Source organism: Musca domestica, unplaced genomic scaffold (genome assembly GCF_030504385.1).
Source record: "Musca domestica strain aabys unplaced genomic scaffold, Musca_domestica.polishedcontigs.V.1.1 3, whole genome shotgun sequence".
NCBI lineage: Eukaryota > Metazoa > Arthropoda > Insecta > Diptera > Muscidae > Musca > Musca domestica.
In genome coordinates this window covers 15,023,085-15,044,645 of record NW_026712299.1, presented here as the reverse complement: position 1 = coordinate 15,044,645, position 21,561 = coordinate 15,023,085, and the positions used below count along the sequence as shown (strand labels likewise).

The 21,561-nt window shown below is 34.2% G+C and overlaps 1 protein-coding gene across 3 annotated transcripts in view; it reads right to left on the bottom strand.

Annotated features, from left to right (window-relative positions):
* Positions 1-21,561, bottom strand: part of LOC101894555 (galectin-9) — a 37,846-nt gene that overhangs the window by 2,352 nt on the left and 13,933 nt on the right. For all 3 annotated transcript variants that reach the window (XR_009342594.1, XR_009342593.1, XM_059124785.1), the window contains exons 2-3: positions 2,020-2,135; positions 819-1,952 (exon numbers count right to left, since the gene is read on the bottom strand). Coding sequence is in view for 1 of the 3 variants with exons in the window: in XM_059124785.1 (XP_058980768.1) it covers positions 938-1,952; positions 2,020-2,135 (1,131 nt within the window). In the remaining 2 variants the exon portion in view is untranslated. Of the gene's footprint in view, positions 1-818; positions 1,953-2,019; positions 2,136-21,561 lie in introns of those variants that run through there.

Here is a 21,561-nt window from a genome sequence, read left to right as displayed (position 1 = left end):
AAGAAGCATGCAGTGGCACCTGGCAACAAGTTGAAAGGTATACAGGGCCGGCAATCTCGATGAAAAAACTATCCCTTCTTCCAATTAGCAGGTACGATCCAAGAATTGTTGTGGACATATTGGCTGACCATTGCAGTATCAGATATCTGATACACGGGTTCGACTACTATAGACTATGTGAGGAAGATAGACAGGTACAGCCGATTGAACACCTACTATGCAGATGTTCCTCGCTGTCAAGCAAAAGTCATAGGCGATTCGGTAGAAGGATGTTGATCCCATTATAATCCACAGGCTTGCTAAAAGCATATCATGGCTAGTCAAACCTTGGTATAACTATATATCTGTATCTCTCCTTCCTTTGCAAATTTATATATTTTTTTTATTATAACTAATTCCTTTTAGGATGCACACAATGGACCAATGATCTCCAAATGAAGCAGCTGCCGACTTCAATGCTACTGCACATCCTGTAACCTAACCTTATATTAACATCTTACGATCCCGCTTAAAGGGAGTCTTTGACAATGCCTTCAAAAAAAGTTCAAAAATTCCCCTTTGGTGCTCGCTCAAGGTTCAACTTTTTCGACCAATTGTTTTATTAACCGTAATATTGCAGAAGACACTAGAGACTTCCAAGGAATCTTAATTGGAAATTAAAAAAAAAAAATCTGGAAGATGGGAGAACTTGTCCCTCCATTTAGGTTACTTTGCGATGTAAACTCCCAAAACATCTTCAAAATGTCATCTTATTTTATATCTACTTTCATAATCTACTAGAATTTTCCTGTAGTTATTGAAAAAACTATTACACTTACACCATATCTCTCCCCGCATCTTATTCCTCTTCATACACCATCTCCTCCAAACAGGCTCTTGTCGTTACGTTTTCCACTCGTCTTTTGTTCTTCTCTCCCATTACATAAAGCTCAGGCATTTAAACCGATTTCGAATATGGCTCCAAAGCTACATCGAATAGCTTGATATCACCCTGAATATAAATCGTATCAATTGTACTGGGACTGACACGGAACTTATATTCGGTCAGCAGTTGATGGTTGACATAAATCTTAAACGAATCATCGCCATGGACAATTTGCAAACTAAACGGTTTGCCGGGCAGGAATTTCGTCTCCAAATCGGAACGTTCCTCCTGACCCCAATTGCCATCGATCCATGAGTTGCGTATCACTGTGGCACGGCCAATGGCACCGGAACTTTGTTTGGTAAAACGTGGATTTAAATGCAACGCTACAACGGGATGGGGCCAACAATTGTGGCCCGACTGCATGTTTATGTAGAACGATTGTGGCAGTAATCGAACACGTCCCTCCACCTTAAGTACACGGCCCAGCTGGAATGAATTACGCGGTATGGTACCATAATAGGGTAACTTGATTTCATTTAATGCTACAATTTTCGGTTCATATTCAATGTCACCATTGGCCTTCTTCACAACGCGCCATTGGGTTATAACTTTGTCATCTTCCGCATCGGCGGGTACAGCAACTCGGTCAGTCTCATCGTAAGCAGCCACCGTGTGCGCATCGGGCAGTGTTGGTTCTCGCAGAGCTCTAGCCAAACGTACCTTTTGTGGTACCGATTCCGGCAAACGTTCCGGATAGTGTTGCACCTCCAAACGCTCAACGGTAACATCTTCAATTTCACCCTTCACTTCGAGACTTTGGACACTTTCATAAGGCAAACGATGATAGAATTTACAGAAATGATAGCCATTCACTGAGATCATGTAACACTCTTCGGTGAATAGGACCTGAACGGAAAATGCGGCGCCACGTCTTAAACTAAAGGGCAATGCCGAGGCTACCTCTTCTCGACCCCAGGCATTGCGGACTTTGGTATTGCGTACAATGTAATTTTGAGGTAGACGAGGATTAATGTGCAGGGCTACATCACGTGTGGCATTTTCAATGATGAAGTTTATGGAGAACCTGTAGAAGAAGAGGGCGAAATGTCATCAATAAAATCCATAAAAAAAACTATTTATATGTCACTCACCTTTCACAGTGTTTCTTTGTTCGTCCTTTCACCGTAAAACTGACACCCTCGTGCAATTTGCCCAAATTCGGATTCGAATACACCGGCTCATCTTCGCCGTCCTGGTAGAGAATAGTCTGTAAATGAAAAATAAATAAAGTTAATAATGTTAAATAAGATTTAGTAAAATTCAAATAAATACAAAGGAACGCCATTTTTGAATGCGACAGCATCGTGACATACAACACATGGAAATATTTTTCAAAAAATTTCCAAAATATATTATTAAAAAATTATCTTGAGGCAAAATAAATTTTACCTCATCATGCTGACTGTTATCAATATCGTGAACAAGAAAATGGCTATGTGAAGTCAATATATCCAAATTTGTCACCATAATTAATATTTGTCTAAAAAATATGTTTGACAGTCCAATTGGTGTAATGTATTTTTTAATATGAAAAAATAAGACAAGACACTATAATTTGGAGTTCGGATTATAGAACTGGAAACTTTTATCAAGAAAAGTAATGTCAAATGAAAAATTTTATAAAGGAAATGTTTTTTCATTTTATATTTTCATAGAACTTTGGAATTAATCAATAGATTGATACTAGATGAAATATTCATTAATCTGGGATAGAGGGTAAGTAAATGCAAGACTGAACAAGTTTTAGTGGTTGTGGCAGCCATTTATTTGCATTATTTAATAACATAGCATTGAATTTAAAGTGGCGCTCAATAAAATGGACAACTGGCGCCCAACGTGGATTTTTTAAACAACAAAGTTCAGTGATGACATGCATTACATTAAACGTCGGTAATTTTTCATTTTGTATTATGCGCAACATGTGTAATATTCTGAATTAGAAAATGGCGCCCAATATGTTTTTAAATAGTTGTTCAACAGAAATGTCCGTTGTAGTTTGAACTGCGGATTTATGATCTGGAATTTGTTATATTGAAATGGAACCAAATGAGTTTTTAAAACGTTGGAGGATAAACGCCAAGGACTTCGAAGAAAATCCGTAAGAAACCGTCATTAATCTGAGTTGTGAGGTAAGATAATCAATTATTAAATATGTGCCACAGACTTGTCTTAAAAATTGGGTATTGTAAAAGTGACTAAGTCGCTTTGAGCGTCATTTCTATGCTCTGTTAACGTAATTACAAAACATTGAGTTCTTATCATGCTTATTCTATACCCAGATACATAATAAAGACAGCAAATGGCGCCCAACGTGGTATTATGTCTTCGGGCATTTGTTTGTAACATACAGAAGGAAACAAAATAAACCCATAGTTCCTTTTGATAATATTCAGATTCTTATATATTTTCCTCCGATTTCAATTTTGCTCCATATGTGTAATATTAGTCCAATAAGATGTATTTCGGGTCATCTCACCGAATTCATCCTAGAAGTAAATCCACTCCACAACAATAGTTTTTGGTAACAGATATCAGATACAACAGATTTGGATATAGCTCCCATATTAATCTTTATCCAAGTTTACATTTATTATGTGGTTGATATCAGTCCAAGTGAAGTGGATTGTGGCACACACGAGTGAATTCAGCATGGAAGCATGTTCTTCAATGACGCCCAATGTAAAATGGATACTCTCCATCCACGTAGCTCAAATAAAGCGCCACTAAGAAAATACAAATATGTATCTTAAAATATATATATCTACGATTTTTAAAATATATCACATATTTGATATTTTTAGTGGCGCCCAATGTGAACAATGTTAGCAGTTTCTTAAAAATTAATATTTTGATTTAAATGTTTGTGATATTTTAATGGCGCTCAATGCAAGCAACGCGAATATTTTCTTTATTTCAAAGTATTGAAATAAAAAATGTTATGTTAAGGAGTTAAAAAAGGCACGCAACGCGTTTCCTTAAACATTGAAATTATTTAACACCATCAAAGATGGGTTAAAAGTCGGGAGGGGCCTACTATATGATACTCTACACCACTATGTGTATTTAGTAGAGCTCCCATAACAAAAAAGCCTATATTGGGAGATTATTTGAAGTAGATCATACCAACTAAAAAAATATTTACTGGAGCAATAGGTATACCAGACCGAATTTCACCAAATCGTAAAAAAAAAATGTGAAAAAATATATTCAAAAATCTATCAAACATATATAAACATATATATATATATGTTTGATAGATTTTTGAATATATTTTTTCACATTTTTTTTTTACGATTTGGTGAAATTCGGTCTGGTATACCTATTGCTCCAGCTATATCTGAAACGATTTTCACCAAAATTTAAAGCACTTGCTTGTAGGATGAATTTAGCTGGAATTGCCAAAATTCAGTCCATTTGGTCTGATATTAGCCATTTTGTGCACAATTAATTGAAATCGGTTGAAGATATATATTGGAGCTACATCTAAATTTGAACCGATCCTCACCAATTTCAATAGGGTTCGTCCATGGACCAAACAACTATTGTTTGGAAAATTTCATCTCAATCGGATAATAAATGCGACCTGCAATTTGTTCACAAAAATACATGGACTGACGGACGGACGGAAGGAAGGACAGATGGGCTAACATGTATAAATCGACTCAGAAAGTGATTCTATGAAGATCCTTAAAAGTAACAATGAATCTATCCCACTTGCTTCTCCATGTTACAAACAAATGCACAAAGGCATAATGCCCTTACCACTATGTGGTGTAGGGTATGAAAATTAAATGTTTGCGATTTTTCAGTGACGTCCAAGAAGAGCAACGAAGATATTTTAGCTGAAATAGCACAAATTATAATTCAATGCCTAAAGATGAAGAAAAAATCCAAGTTGCTCACATTGGGCGCCAATTAAAATTTTAATTATAATATCCTTAAGTAAAAACGCAAGCTAAGAAACTTCGGCGGGGCCGAATTGATTACATTCCACCATATGGAACGAATTTGTACATAAATTAAAAAAAAATAAATAAAATCCGTCAAAAATTCTGTTAAAATCTTAAAAATAACCAATATAGGCATTATAATGAGGTCTATACGGAGACGTGGATCTGTATAGCCAACTTTTGTCATAAACTTTTATAATATTTAAATACGAAGCTTGAAAAAATCGAGTGAAGAATGTAGCTAAAATCATCAAAATATTGAATATAGGGCGTTACCGTTATATGGGGGCTATACGAAGACCTGAACCTGCATAGACAAGTTTCTGTCACTTCAAATACAAATTTTCAAACAATTTTGTTGAATATTTCACCTAAAATCAAATAAAATACCAAACATAGGTAGGTACTGATATATTATGCCTATACGAAGACCTGAACCTGCATAGACAATTTTCTGTCATAGACCGTAGTTCCCATTATGAATTCTAAATACGAAATTTGAAACAACTCCGGTGAATAATGTCACTAAAATATATATTAGAAGGTGCCGTTATATGGAGACTATACGAAGACGTGGTTTGCATACACAATTTTTTATCGTAGGCGTAATGCCCATCACGAATTCTAAATACGAAATTTGAAAAAAAAAACTCCGGTGAATAATGTAACTAAAATCGTGATATCGTATAGCCCATATACTGTTGTATATGAGCTATACGATATCATGGACCTATATATACATTTCTCTTCCAGTGGGCCAAGTGCTTAGAAAGAACTTCTAGTATGGATTTTTAGACAATTCCATTGAAAGATTTAACTAAAATCATCAAAATGCCGAATATGGGGAGGTACCGTTATATCGGGATATACAGTATCATGGACCTATATAGACAATACTCTTCCAGGGGATAAAGTACTCACAAGGAACTCCTTGTGTGGATTTTCAGACAATTCCTTTGAAAATTTTGACTGAAATCATCAAAATACCGAATATCATCAAAATACCGTTATAAAGGAATATTTCTACGATTTTTGGCAATATTAATACACATATTTCCTTGATATATCATTGCATGATATTTATTTTCTTTGACTTAAAATGTTTGTCTAAAAATATGTTTGCCGTTGAAGTTAGCCTTCTGAATTTAGCATTTAAGTTTTCCCAAAACCCTATACATAAATATGTGACATCAAAAACCATCCGCTATATGTAATTAAGGAAAACGATAACCTTTTTTTTGAAAAGAAGAATTTGTTAAAAGTCTTATATATTTTAACAGTATTTTTATAGTTTTTTAGTCGATAGTTATTTGCAAATTAACTACCATAAAACATACACCAACCTCTATAATAATATCGTAAAACGTTGGCCTATGTATCTACTAATTGAATATTCAATGCAAGTATGTCATACATTCATACTATTAATCGCATGTATGATGTATGTTATTTATAAGTTTGATTATTATTTCTATTAAAAGAATTTGTGTTATTAATTGAAAAAGAGCAAGAAGAGAAAAGACGCGTCGTGTAATAACAATGACGCTATTGCAAACAACATACTCATCAGTCGTTCCGCAGCGTTTTTGTTTATAACAAATTTTGGGTTAAGGCAGTAATGGCTCATGGACGTGCCGGGGATTGCTATTTACGGTTTGTGTTGACTGTTTTTTTGAAGTTATGACATTATCAGTTAAGTATGTGATTCCACTTGAAAACGACAAGCATTTTTTTGTTTATTATTTTTTTTTTTTTTTTTGGGATTGGGGATGTTAATAAGACCGTGTGTGTTTGAACAGTGGATACTTTGCAAAATGAATATTAAGAATGCTCATAGCATGGTACACTGAATACATGATAGGCTAACTATAGGTTGTAGAGGTCTACCCGATTGGCTTGTAAAATCAGGATTACTATCAAAGCAATCAAACAACTTGTTGCATTGATTTTGAATAAATAATTGAAAACCGCAAAAACTGAATGAAAGGTCAAAATTTATTTTCAAAATCATGTTCTAAATATCTGTATAGGTTCATTTCACTACAAAAACTGTAGATTTTGTCGATGTATACGTTGAAATAAGCATTTTGAAAACACCTGAATTTGAATATTTTCTGAACCATTTTTTATTGAAAAGAATACACACACATAAACAAATAAAGTTGACATAGAGTCTAAAATGTTGATATGTAATTTATACCACTCTCTTCCCTGAGGCAATAATCCACCAGTGTAAGCGCCCATTAATGAGAGGTTCCACTGAAATCGTCTCCATTTGCTCGATGAACATTTAAATAAGTGCTCAATGTCCAAATCTGTTTAAGGTAAACAGTAAATCATTTCTGTTTTTGGGCAAAACAAAAATTCTAGTCCCAAATTTGTGGTTTTCGTTTAAGATTTTGTTTATTTAAACTAACACATTTACACATTTTTGGGAATATTCAATTGGCGTCTCTATGTATTCAGCATAAATACGTTCATGATTCATTGGAATATCTGTACATACTCATTGACAGATAATGTTAATTTATACCTTAAAAATATACTTGTCATGCCATTGACAGATTGTTTTTCTGTTTATTTTTGTTTCGATTTCTTCCGTTAGGCTAAAATTGATAAGAGTCCAAAATTCAAATATTCATGTAATTGAATTTTAATCAGTTGTGTATTTGAAGAGCCTAGATTCATGTTTGTGGTATTAAATCCAAATCTCAAATAGAATGCTATCAGTTTATTCATAAAAAAGTTTGGGAATCCCAATAATGTGGAAAATGAATTGTATAGAACTAAATATCAAAAAATGTTCATCAAAATGTCAAATTGCATCAAAAATGGGACATGCACTGAATATTTTTTGAAAACTTAAATTTACCCACAGAGATCTTGAAATGTGGTATTACAGCTAACTGAGGCAAAAACCTATAAAATACAGAAAATAAGAAGGTATTATTATATAGGGACCATACCTTAAAATGGACGTATATATTTAGTTCTTAATGTCCTAGGATATCTCAATGACTGTAAAAATGAAAGGTCTATTTTCAATAGTGTGAACAATGGCAAAAAAATTGACACTAATCTCCGGCAAAAATTTCAAGGTGTTGAATTTAAATGCCAATGGGGAGTTTCCTCATAATTTCTTAGCAGTCGTATTTACGACAAATCATCTTACTAACGCATTATTTTTACAAGGGCATTACACGCTAAGAAAGTAATTCTCTAAACTTTTATTCGATAAATATGTAGAAACAAGTAAAAAACAAGCAGTATATATTTTTTGCTGTTATTAATAATTTGCAAAACCAAATTTCAAAACATTCCATTTTAAGGGTTTATACGTAAACGTGGACATGTTTTGATAATTAGCTGCAATAGGATGTGTTACTCATTTCGAACTCATACAAATTTTAAAAACATTCCGCTAAAAAAATGTGGCCTGGACGTGTATGATAATACTGTTAGTCATACTGGCTCAAATGACCAAATTTGAAACTATTCCGAATATTAGGAGGTGCAGTTATATGGGGACTATACCAAAATTTGGCAAGGATGTTTCCTACATACTGGGAATAAAAACCGCCAATTTAGTTAAAAACTATGAGTAAAACACCCAAAATACCCTAAATATAGCGGCAGCTATACCAAAGGAAAGGTATAGGAATTTTTTTAAATCACACAAAATGCATGAAACCTTTCTCAAATAAATGCTCCAATGCGTCAAGTAAAGCTAGCTCGTCTGTTTAGATATGAGCTTTAACATAGCCCTTCAAAAAGAGTCGAGAGAAGAACGTTATATCGCACGATCTAAGTGGCCGGTTCCGAACGTGAAATAAAATGTTAACCGAACTCGCCTCTCAATAAGTCGTTGAAATCACAAGTCATGCAAGTTAGCTTCTTGTATTTTGAGTATAAACAAGTAAAACAGCTGTAAGTTCAGCCGGCCCAAACTTTGAATACCCTCCACCATTTGGAACGAATTAAAAAATTTCAAAAAAAAAATTAAAATCCGTTAAAAATCTTGTTAAAACTTAAAAATATTATATATATTAGAGTCTATACGAATATAGGGAGGTGTCATTATATGGGGGCTATACGAAAACGTGGACCTGCACAGACAATTTTCTGTCTGAGGCTGTAGTATCCATTACGAACTTCAAATACCAAATTTTAAACAATTCCGGTGAATAATGTCGCTGAAATCAACAAAATACCGAATATCAGGAGGTGCCGTTATATGGGGGCTATAGTCAGTCTAGAAGCAAGTACATCGAATTCGGAGAAAATCGGTTCAGATATGGCTATAGCTTCCATAAATATGTTTCATCCGATTTGCTGTTAAAGTCCCTCACATTCCAGATTTTTTGCAAAATTTTGTCGAGATATATATTCTTAATCCGATTTCAGGTTTATAGCATAAATAATGTCTAATATTAGCCTAAATGGTGTAAATTTCGAGACGTACGTTTCTTTTTTGTGGAACTCGGATCTGTTTGTATTATTATTTTTGTATTTATATTTTTGTATATGATCCTTCTCGAAGTGATATCCTATAATCTATAGCAATGTTATTTGGTATAAAAGTTTAAAAAGTCTCCGTCAAATTTAGTGAAGGTCGATTCAGAATTGGATATGCCTCACATATATTAGTTCCATCTGAAACCAAACTATAACTGCTCTAAAGGCAAATGTTGATAGGTGGTGTGATTTACTTCAAATAAATTATTTTGTTACGATAGCTCTACTAAATATGCATAGTAGTGTAGGGTATCATATAGTCGCCACGCCCGAATTTTTTATTCCCCTTACGGGTCTTCTTTGACGCCACACTTTTAAAATGAGGAATTGCAGAACAATTTTATATAAACTCACATGAAGTATGGCTTTAACCCTAAAATGTGTTTTTATTTTTTATAAACTCCTGGCAATTCCCTTCCGTTTAGTCAAGATTTAGACTTTTGATGTATTCCAGAGTCTAAAGTAGACTTTTATGACAAGTAACGATCCCATTTAAAGAGAGTTTTTTACCATATTTAGAAAAAAGGACCAAATATCCCTTTCCTACATCGCTTGAGGCTTAACATTGCCGACCAAAATAATTCTCGTACTGTTATCCGTAACATTGCTAAAGACACTATAACCCTAAAACCCAAGGATTCCAAGGAATATCAATTAAAAACTTTAAAAGATGGGGGAACTTGCTCTCTCTTTTGAAGTTTCTTGGTGATTTAAAAATTCAAAAGCCGATACATGTGTTTTCTATTGTTAGCTCTACTTTCACAATCTTTCCTGTAATTATTTTTTCTGCTGCACAGTGTTATCGAAATCATTTTGTAATTGTGTGTATTTGTTGTTGTTTTTTTTAATTATTGTTCTATTGGAAACATCTATAGTCACATCTTAAAGACATGCATTAATTCCACAACTCATGATTTCCTTATAATGTTCTGGCTCAGATTAATGCATCTCTACATTAAAACGAGACTCGCTTTCAACAAAAACCATGCATAAAAACAACAACAACGATTATCTCTTTTATTTTCACTTAACACTGATAATTAGTTCTGTCTGCAATCTCATTCTGACGTTCTGTCTGTCGTTCCTTCAGTCTGACTGTCAATGATGTTCATTCTTTTGTTTCCCTGTAAGTCCTTGATTCCAATTTTGTTGTTTAAGGACTTGTTGGCTGTTTGAAGATAATCGCATGACATCTGAAGATGGATTAGGTAAAAGGGAATAGCAAAAAGAATGCATGAGAGTGTGTGAAAACGTCACATTATGGGCTATGGCCAGTGGCGTGGTTGGGTGACCAAGAGGAGGGCATCTAGGACAAGAATACTTTGATAAATGGCTAAATGTTATTCTTAGAAGAATAATATCATGGTTTTAGTATAGCCACGTCCATATATGTTTATCCCTTCATTCTCCTTTCTCCCCCCCCCCCTTCCTCTTCCATTAGTCTCCAAGATGAAAATAGATATTATTTCATTTGTCTCCATGTTTCACTGTATTACAATCTCTATTTCTAGTTCTTTTCATTTCACTTCACTGCTATGCGGCTGAAGGTTTTTCCTTCACTTTCACTGCTCAGAGTGGTTTTGACTGGTGGTGAATAATGTAGGACAAATGAGATGATGACGAAATACCGGTATGTAGGATATGTTGTATTGCCTTTTCTCTTTACAGCCATTGCTGTGGCCATTGCCATAGCAATGGCTTACAACGGAATTTTCGCAACAAAAAAGAAAACGAAGAATTAATACGGCTAAGTATCTGTTTGCATGGCAACATGTTTGGCCCAACAAATGGATTTCTATTTTTTTACGCCAACAAAATTTGTGACATTGACCCATCGTCCTTTTTTTATACCTCTGCATAATTGCCAAAGCAATCAGTATGATGGTCATGGAAATTACAAATTATCCTTTTCATTACAAGTCATCAATTTGGGGAGCAAAACTGTTGCGGCGAAAGTAACTAAGTGACGATTCATTTTCAAGGAAATTTTGAATAATGTTGGAATGATGCATTATTTTCAGAATTGTAAAAAACTGAGGCCTTTTCATCCTTTCATATTTTTAATCACCCTAACTTAGTTATCGACCCACTCTATTACATCAAATAATTTCCGCTGATTAATTCACATTTACTTCAATATACAATATTTGTTTTACAATTGCCTTTCACTTTAGCGATAATGAAAATGGCAGATAGAATTCCCTACGGGGTTATAAATTCTCAATGCTCTCCGTTGGTAAACAGAAGCAATATTCATTGTTATGAGTGATAACCCTGTCTGTCTATATGGTCGATTGTCCAATAAATCATCAAGTGGCTCTGTTGTCTCCCAGTCAATAGCTCTCAGTCATAGACTATCGTTGGAGTTTGCGACGTAATGTACTTGTCATAACAAGAATTCGGCAATATTCAAGAGGTGAAATGTAGCTATTAACTGGACCATGACGTAACGACAGCAGATATAGGCATGAAGCAGTAATACTTTTCAAATATGTATAAAATAGGGCATTTTACACAGTTTTCGAAACCCAAGTCAAAATTCGGATTAAGTTGCCAATATATACAGATTTCGATAAAAAGCTATGGTTTCATAGGAATATTTTTATGACACTTCAAATTATGTATAATTAAGTAGCTCTTTACAATCGTATTCACAAGTCACTGAATGAATTTTGGAACCGGACAGACCGCTGACCTAACATTTGCAACATGTCTCCTTTATATGCTACTGTTGAACCATATAAATGGTCCATCTTTTGGATAGATTTCCAGTGATACCGATTTGATGGAATGATATAAATGTAGAAAGTCTAAAGAAGTCCAATGGATCAAACCCTAAGAGGACATCAGTAGTACCAAATGGCTTTAGCTTACTAAGAGCATAGTTGGTACTGGTATTTAATTTATAATTCATGACTAAACCAAGCTTAGCATGTAAATCAGTACCATATTTTCGACCTACCAGTTAGACCGTTTCGTTTTACTAACGAACAACCCTTGTTAGCGGACAAGGACAATTCCCGGCAAATGAAAACCATAATTTCGTTAAAACCATAAGGCCGATAAATCAATGAGTTTTACACTTGTTTTTGTCGACATATTACTTGGTAGATGGTTCCGAAATGGATGTCAAAGTTATATTTTGAAATAATGCCGTACAGTTCTGAAAAAATGTTACCTTTAGTTTTTGGCTATGGCCCTCTGTGGTGCTGATATTGTATTCAAAACAAGTTAAAAATAATCAGTCGATTTTTTGCGAACATATATATATTTTGACTTCTGTTAGATTATTAAAATTGTTGACCCTCTATGGAGTAGGTTCCGAAGGAATGGTCCAATATTGTCCATTTCGTATCGGACCTGATATAAAAATTGCGACATGCCAGGCTTGACAATATCGGTTACTTCATTCACTTTATATGAGATATGTGATAATTTTTAGAAAATGTTAATGTTAAAATGTTAAATGTTGTTATGGGCAATATTACAAGAAAATCGAACATTTATGTCCAATTTATGGGAAATCATAAATTCCATTTTCTTCTCAATTTTCTGGTTGAGAGAAATATTTAGATAGCGAAAGTTGTAAAGAACCGCTGACTTGTTTCGCAAGTTGTGACAGATAAAAGTATTGAAAATTGTGACCCAGATGGTGTTCGCAGATATATATCATCTTCACAACAGACCTTGTATTATAAAAAATGTTTGTATGTGTGAAATTTGAGGAGAGTTGGATGCTTAATTTCGCCTTCTTTGAGCGTATTGTTTTCAAAATCTTGAACCCTATGTATGAACAGATCTTGTGTTAGTAGAAATAATGGGATGTGTGAAATATAAAGGGAAACTGATGCTTACTATGCGTTTTATGACCTTCATGGATATTCAAAATTTTAACCCTTTGTAGGGGAGGTACCAGAAAGAATGGTCCGATCTCTATCGTTTTTATAACAGATCCTATGTTGATGGAAGTATTATGATGTGCCAAGTCTAAATGAAATCGGATGTTTATTTCGCGTTTTACGAGCTTAATGGATATTCAAAATGTCAACCTTTTGTGGGGAGGTACCAGCAGGAGTGGACGAATATACCAGAAATAAACACCAGATCTTAAGTTTATAAAAATATTGGGATGAGTAAAATTTTAACACAATCGGATTCTTACATCACATTTTATAAGAGTTATAATTATTCAAAATTTTGACCTTTTGTGGCGGAAGCACTTGATGGAGTGGACCGATATTATACATTTTTGCACCTGATCGAGAACTGAGGCAAATATTAGGATTTGCAAAGATGGAGCAAAATCGGACTATCTATATGTGCAGAATGTTGACCTTTTGTGGGGAGGTACCGGAAGGAGTGGACGGATGTATTACATCTTAACACCAGACCTTGGGTTAATAAAATTATTGGGGTGCAAAAACGGATTATCCTTTCTCTTTCTGCTCAGAAAATTACTTTGAAAATGATGACATTTTTTGGGAGAGGTACCAGAAGCAATGGACCGATATTGCCCATCTCCGAACTCGATCTAAGTTTGACAAAAATATTACAATGTACAAAGTTTGGATCAATTCGGATAGTCCCTACGAGAGTTTTCGTGCGCACCAGCCAGACAGACAGACGGACGGACATCGCTAGATCGACTCCAAATGTCCTGAAACGGATTTGGTTCAAAGAGACCTAGGGTCTAAAATCGTTATTTCATATAATATATATATAGTCTCCCTAGCCGTATGCCTGAGGGTATAAAAACATCACATTTTCTTAACGGAATTTTGCATAAAGATACTTCACATTATATTTGAAACAATTATAAATTTATTTGTACCTTTAGTTCCAAAAAATCGTATTTATTTGAGTTTAAATATAAAAAATTCCGACCACAGGGTGAGATAAAAAAACTGCAATAAATTCAATTTTATTAATTTTATTGAATGAAAGCAAAAAATGTCTTAAATAACATTTTAGAATAATCAAAAGGCCATTGAAATCGTCACACGCCGCCTGAATGTTGCTCTGCGGTATTTTGACACATTCCCGGCAAAGCGCTTGCTTGAGGTGATCGATATTTTGGTATTTTTTAGTGCCAACTTTTCTTTCCAAAATACTCCAGATTTTGGTGACCATTGTGCACTGGAAGTGAAGCGAGGAACCTCATTTTGTAACCATTTATTCACATTTAAATGCTGGAGTGCTCTAACGATAGCCACTTATGGGTTTCCAGCCAAATATAAAGAAATCGCTCTATCACGCTTGAATTCCATCATTCCATTTCTGGAAAATTCTCAGCAATATGCTTTTTTACGCTTATAAACAATATAATAAGCTGTCACTGGAATAATTGTATCAGCTGTCGGACGAGTTGCTTAGAAATAACAGCAGTCTGAATTTGGTTGCAGTTTTTTCATCTCACCTTGTATTTTAGTCATATTTCCCAATCCTTTATTCTGATTTGAACCCTATTTTTATCAACCGGAATTTCTGGTAATTATTAAAAAAATGAATTTTGCCTATACTTCAAATAAATCTTCTTAAAGTAGTTAAACCCTGAAAAAACCTCTAACATAAACATGGCACTACATGGGTTTTCAATTTAGTTTTAAATTGTTTATTGAAATAGTTATAGTATCACCAAAATTTTAAAATCTACATATTCTACCCTTGCCAAATATTGATGGACGGTATAAAAACCGGTTATTTACTGTGAAACCATTAACGGATTATTTTTTGAACATCAATAGCGCTTCAGCTTATTGATGTTTTTGATAATCTTTAACTTGATATGGCGAATTGAACATTCGGTACAACCGAACCTAACGGCATACCATATTTGTTTGCCACAGAAATATTGCAATGGCTTTGAGGTCCTATCTACATAAGTCCTAAATCTTAAAGGACATAACAAACCAGTTATCCTTTCAAATTGTTTTTGGAATTATTTTCGTCTGACTCAATGATTCAATACATTGTTACTTTGAACTACATTTGCGTGTGTATCTGTGTGTGTGTGTTTGAGTGTTCTCACCGCAACACTTACCTCATTCTGAGTGGCCTTTTGTTTTGATTTACAACAGCAAAAGGCTTTACGAAGTATATCGCCGCAATTCAAAACACTCATGTATTAAAAAATGTTTGTACAAAAAAACAGCAACAACAACAACACAAAAGCTTAATTTTCAAAAAAAAATGAAAATGAAAAAAGCCGAAAAAGTAAACGTTGTAGAAAAACTCGAAACACAGCCGCCACTAATTGTTAAGAAGTAGACTTGAAGAAGTTTTTGTTGGTTGTTGCGTTAAAAGTTTGCCGGACGACTTTTCTTTAAAAAAACAGAGGAATGTTCGAAAAAGACAAGATGTGATGGAACGGAGCGGGACGAGAGGTGGTGGATAATAATTCTTATTGTGATGACGAAGTCGAAAAAGTTGTTTTGTATTTCGAAGCAAACAAAAATTAAGAATGCCGCCAAATAGGGTGGTGTGGCTTGTTGTTGAGATGGACCCTTTATTCCAAGGACCTTTCTGCTGTGTTTGTGTAATTTATTATTATTTTTGGAACACGTATTTTGTTATTATTTTTGTACTGCGTGTTATTTTTTTTTAATTTTAACTACTTTTTTATGCCAATCACAGTTTGTGCGGTCAATATCGTATTGTGTAAATCACCAAGTGTTTTAGTTAGCAAGCAAGTCGCCTGCCTGCATGTATAATCAGAATCTGAAGGCTATTAAGTTGTTTTCGATTTATTTCTCCAAATGTTGTATTTGTTGTTTTGTATTGAATTTATTATTGAAACGCTTATCGTTTAGCGGCGGATTGCATTGGAAAAAAATTGTTAAAAATTTTTTAAAAATTATTTTGATGGACACGTTGTTATATTTGGTATTGAATATTCAAACTTCTCCAAAATATAGAGTATTAAAAAAATTTAAAACTTATGACAACAATTCTGAGACAGCATGAATCACAGTTAATTTGCATTTGTTTGTTTTTAATAAATTTATTTAAACGTTGTGTTTACTTATTTAGCAAAAAAATTAGCAGCGAAAAAAAACTTGGAGGTGTATTCTTTAGAGATTCATGTTTAGATTGGACTTCGGTTAAATTATTTTATTTAAAATAGAAAATTGAAAATTATTTTTTCATAAAAATAACATCATCACAGTTTTGGGCCGTTTTGTTTTTTTTTATTTTCTTCTTTTTCGTTCACTTCCTCCCTTCTCGTTTGGTTAAAATACAACAAAATCGATTTTCTTCCGTTCCTAATTTCGTTTTCACGTTTTGTTTGCTTCCTTTTTTACGGATTTTTCAGTTGCTTGGTTGGTGACTGGCGCTGGGTGGCGGCTGGGAGACCAATGGATGATGATGATAATGGTGGCCTTCTCTTATCTCAAAAAAGCGGTAGTGGCATTGTGTGTCATTACATGGGTTCAGAGACCGTAGTTTTTCTTATTTTATTCAATTTCTTTAAAATTCATTAAAATCTTTTTTTTTTTTGCCAGCAATAATCCGTTTTGTTTTAAGCACAAAGTGGCCGTATAATAAACAAAACAAACAGATTTTTATTTTATTTCCTCATCACTTGGTGCACATTTTTTCATTCGTTTGGTTCTCTTCTTCTTATGGCAAATTGTTATTTCTTTTCACAATTTCTTATTTCATGGGGTTTTTTATATTTTATTTATGTGGTTCGCCCTTTGCCCTAGAAAAAGACGTTTTTGGTCGGTATTTATTCCCTGATTTTATCAATCAACAATAACAACAACAGCAACGCGAAAACGACAACGCAGCAACGGCGGCATCAAGACAACTCAACTACTCTGGGGAGGAGGCTATGGTATTTCGTTGTAATCAAACTCGCAACTGAATGTGAAATCTTATTAGAAATGAATTCCCAATTGCAAACAATACTAGAGCTCAACTCAATGTTAGTTGACTCACCAATAGCGCTCTCTCTATGTCTCTCACGGGTTTGAAATCTCTCTCTCTCTCCACCACCACTCTACATTGCCATGTTAATTGATTAACATGAATAAGAAATATTTATTGAATGTTGTCAACAGGATTGCCAGGGTTTTTGTGAATAGAAAAATTCCCCAGAATATTGTATATACTTTCTTATAAAGGGCAATTTTTTAAGAACTATACGAAATTTAGAAAATTGCATGAAATCTTTATTTGAATTGATAGTACGATCCATATAACTGAATGATTGAAAATTATTTACTGCAAATGTTTTAAACGAGTCAGTGCCTCAAATGGTACATCCGTTTATTCAAAAGTGTCGTATGCTCCCCCTCCACCCCTATGCCAAAATTTGAATAAGCGGATGTACCATTTACCACATTAGCTGCGAACATGTTTGATCATTCGAAGTACATGTCGAAGAAGCAAGTAAGCGGCCGTATTCGATGGCATGTTGTGATCAATGAGCCTGTCCAATTATTTGCGAATAAAAACAGGAATAATGTTAAGTAGGTCGCTGGCCGATTTTGCAATATAACGTAGAACGACGAATTGTCTACCAGCAAAGAAGATAATTAGAGGAGTTCTATTCCGGGCAAAAGCAAAGATTTATACAGTAGATGATACTGTATAGGTCCACGATAAATGAAACAGGATTTGGCTAATTGCTTTATTCTGCTTATGAAAGTAACCTTTTGGAATTTGAATTAATTTGAAAATTCGTACATTTTCTACATGATCAGAAATACAAAATGCTCGAATATTTAGGTCGTGAATGAAGACGACTTAAAATTAAAACGCATACCCCAAAAAATACGAAATTAGGAAATAGGCATAATTAATTAATTATTATAATATCATAAAACTAAGGCATATAAGGTGAGCCCGCGATATGGAGGCTAAGTCTCCTCCACTTCTTTCTGTTGACGTACAGCAACCCTTCATCTAAAATCCTGCTAAGGCAGTGTCCAGGCTGCAATGCAGAGCGTCATCCGATACTGTAACTTCAGATCTGTCTAAGAATTCCAATGGTCCTGAAACCAGTAGTGGGATTTTCTAGCTGATTTTTTGAGTTACCGTCAAATATTGGTAAAATTAAAAGGAAAAGTCTAAATTAAAATTTGGTAGCACTGTTGCTATAGATAGGACTTAACGACTCCTTTACTTTGGTCGCTAACTTGTCGAAAATTTTCGTTAACTTCCGAAATTATAAACATCGTCATAGATGATCCTATTTTAATGCCTCTTGATAGTTCCGTTCTGTCTAAATATTATTCCTCTCATACCTTAACAAGAAGTCAGGACATAAAGCTCTCACTTCCAAAACCGTTCTATCTGTTTGGACGAGATGCTGAAACAGATGGAAAAAGCATTGACGGCCATAGGACATATAATTAGCCGTCGAAATTCCTATAAAAACGTGACACCCAAGATTGGAATAGAGAATGTAACAGAGAAAATATTTACACCCATTTTCAAGACAGACAGATAAACATTCCGCTGTACAAGCCGGCGGAAGCACATCATCAGCATATGATCATACTAACCATCCAGGCGGGACATAGATAATGTACAACATCGGCCATATGAGAAGGCCCTGAGCAAACATGCCAATTCGGATCAGCCACTAGAGATTCTCTAGTCCATCTTAACCCTGTGGTACCTATAAGCCAGAAAACCAACTATGTATTCTCAAAGTTCGACGATCAAATGCCGATTATTGCAGTTTATGCAATAATCATTGTTGTCATACCGTTTCCATATATCCTCACACCAGTAAGGAAGGTAAAAAATCGGCGGAGAATTTATGTGAAGTAGATCGTACCATCTATGAACCTTTTTTGAAAGGCTATCAAGTTCTTAGAAAAGTCACAATTTGGAAACTATATTAAACTCTGCATCGTTTTTCAACTAATTTGACGTAGAAATCTATCCAATTTGGGCTGATATTACAGCCCACAGAAATCAGTGAACATCAATCGTAAAATGGATGAAGATGTATACGAAGCTATAAAAAATCTGAACCGATCTCAATAAAAGTTTGCAGAGGTATTCTCGAGCTGTATCTGATGTCCTCTATCAAAAATCATTGTGGTGGAGTGCATATTACGGACGTGAGGGACTTTACCACCAAACCAGATGAAACATATATATGGGAGCTAAAGCTATATCTGAACCGATTTTTATCATGTTTGATTTACTTGCTTCTAGACTGAATTCAGTCGGATGTGCCAAAATTCAGGTCATTTGGACTGATCGGTTGAAAATATATGTGGAAGCTATAGCTAAATTTGAACCGATTCTCACCAATTTCAATAGGGTTCGTACTTGGATCAAACTAATATTGTTCGGAAAATTTCATCTCAATCGGATAATAAATGCGAACTGCATTTTGTTTACAAGAATACATGGACACGCAGCGGACGGACGGACTGTCATGCATAAATCGACTCTGAAAGTGATTCTATGAAGATCCTCAAAAGTAACTATGAGTCTATCTCGCTTTCTTCTTCATGTTACAAATGAATTCACAAATATATAATACCCTTACCGCTACGTGGTGTAGGGAATAAAAAAATGGTTTGGAATTATGAAAGAAAATAAAGAAGTATAATATCAGAATGTAAAAAAATGTAAATGTAGATATTGGCGAAAATGAAAAAAAAAAAGAATCTTGAGTCTTTTATTTTTTAAGAGTTAAAGACATTTAACTCCGTTTTTTTTAGTATTTCTGTTTATGAAAACAGTCAAGTTTAGTAATCTAGCCGTTAAATTAAATGGGTTACAACCTTCCAAAAATCGGGAATTAGTCCATGAGGTTGTTAGAATTTTGTTGCCGAACTCAGGATTTGGTTTTTATGAAGTTATATATAGTGTACAGACGTTAAGTGCTTAAAAGGTTGTTGAGAAGGCGAATTATGAAAACAGATTCAATAATATTAAAAGACAATAAATTTTGTATTTGTAAAAAGCTCTTAGTAACAACTGCAAAAGAAAAACAAGTAAGCAAAGGCTACAGTCGAGCGGGGCCGACCGTTGAATACCCTACAACACTATAATAAACGATACAGTTTATATAGGCGCGATACTCGAAAGAATTCCACAAGATATTGTGACAAATTATAAAAGAAAACCATAAGGTTTCGTTCTCTAATTTTCGAATAATAGCAACTTAAACTAATTTGCTCATTTCCAATTTATTGGTAGATGTTGCACTTAAGTGGTCTTCTTAGATCTGGAACCAATATTTCCCAAAGATCTATAATCTCTCAGAAGAGGCAAAAGATTAACATTTATTATTGGTTTTTGACTGAATCGCATCTATATGAGATACAGACATTTGACTATATTCTTCAACGAAATCAGCGTTAACGAAATAGTCAGAAGTGCGTCTTTCCTGTATTTGTGAATTCTCCAAAAAGTCACTGGATTGGACATTTTCGTATTTTGTCTACAAAAGTTGGCAAACTCCTTCACACATTGAATATTTTTGGATGGCCATCCAAAACTGCTTGGCTTTTGCAATGTCCGGTAACCCCCATTCAAATGTGCGTGAGGACCGGGCGATAATTACGACCTGCTGACAATTTTGCAGTTTTTGGTCCATTTCAACCCCTAAATATATGACGATCATCTCCAAAAAGAGTAGGCTTCTATTCTGACCCTCATCTTATCCCCACGCAAAATTTCGTAAGGATCGGGCCATAAATGCGATCTGTATATAATATCCTGATATCCTAACTACTTAGTTTTGTTAGCTGTAGAAATATTACCAAATGTTTAATTCAAAATGAAAATATGCCAAAAATATGACAAAATTGAAAAAATATGAGAAAATTTTACAAAATCAATATTTTCATCTTTAGAGAGGTATTTTTATGCGATTTTTTTAGACGTTTTATGTTTCCTGCCAAGAGGCCATTCTGAATTAATGAGAACTGTCGAAATTAGTTCAGCCGTTCTCGACATATAAGAGATCTTTCAAGCATATCTTCTTTGATAAACATATATATCGCACATATTTTGCTATATATCCGATTTGTGGGATGTTAACATCAATGTAAAGGTCAGAAGTAACCTTGTCATGGCTTTGTGATTTCGCCGGGTTTTTAAATATTCGCGGTTTAATGAAAAATTTTGAATTTTTTCAACACAAAATATATGGCCTATTTTACCCGCTAAATATTATCCGATGACCACCCA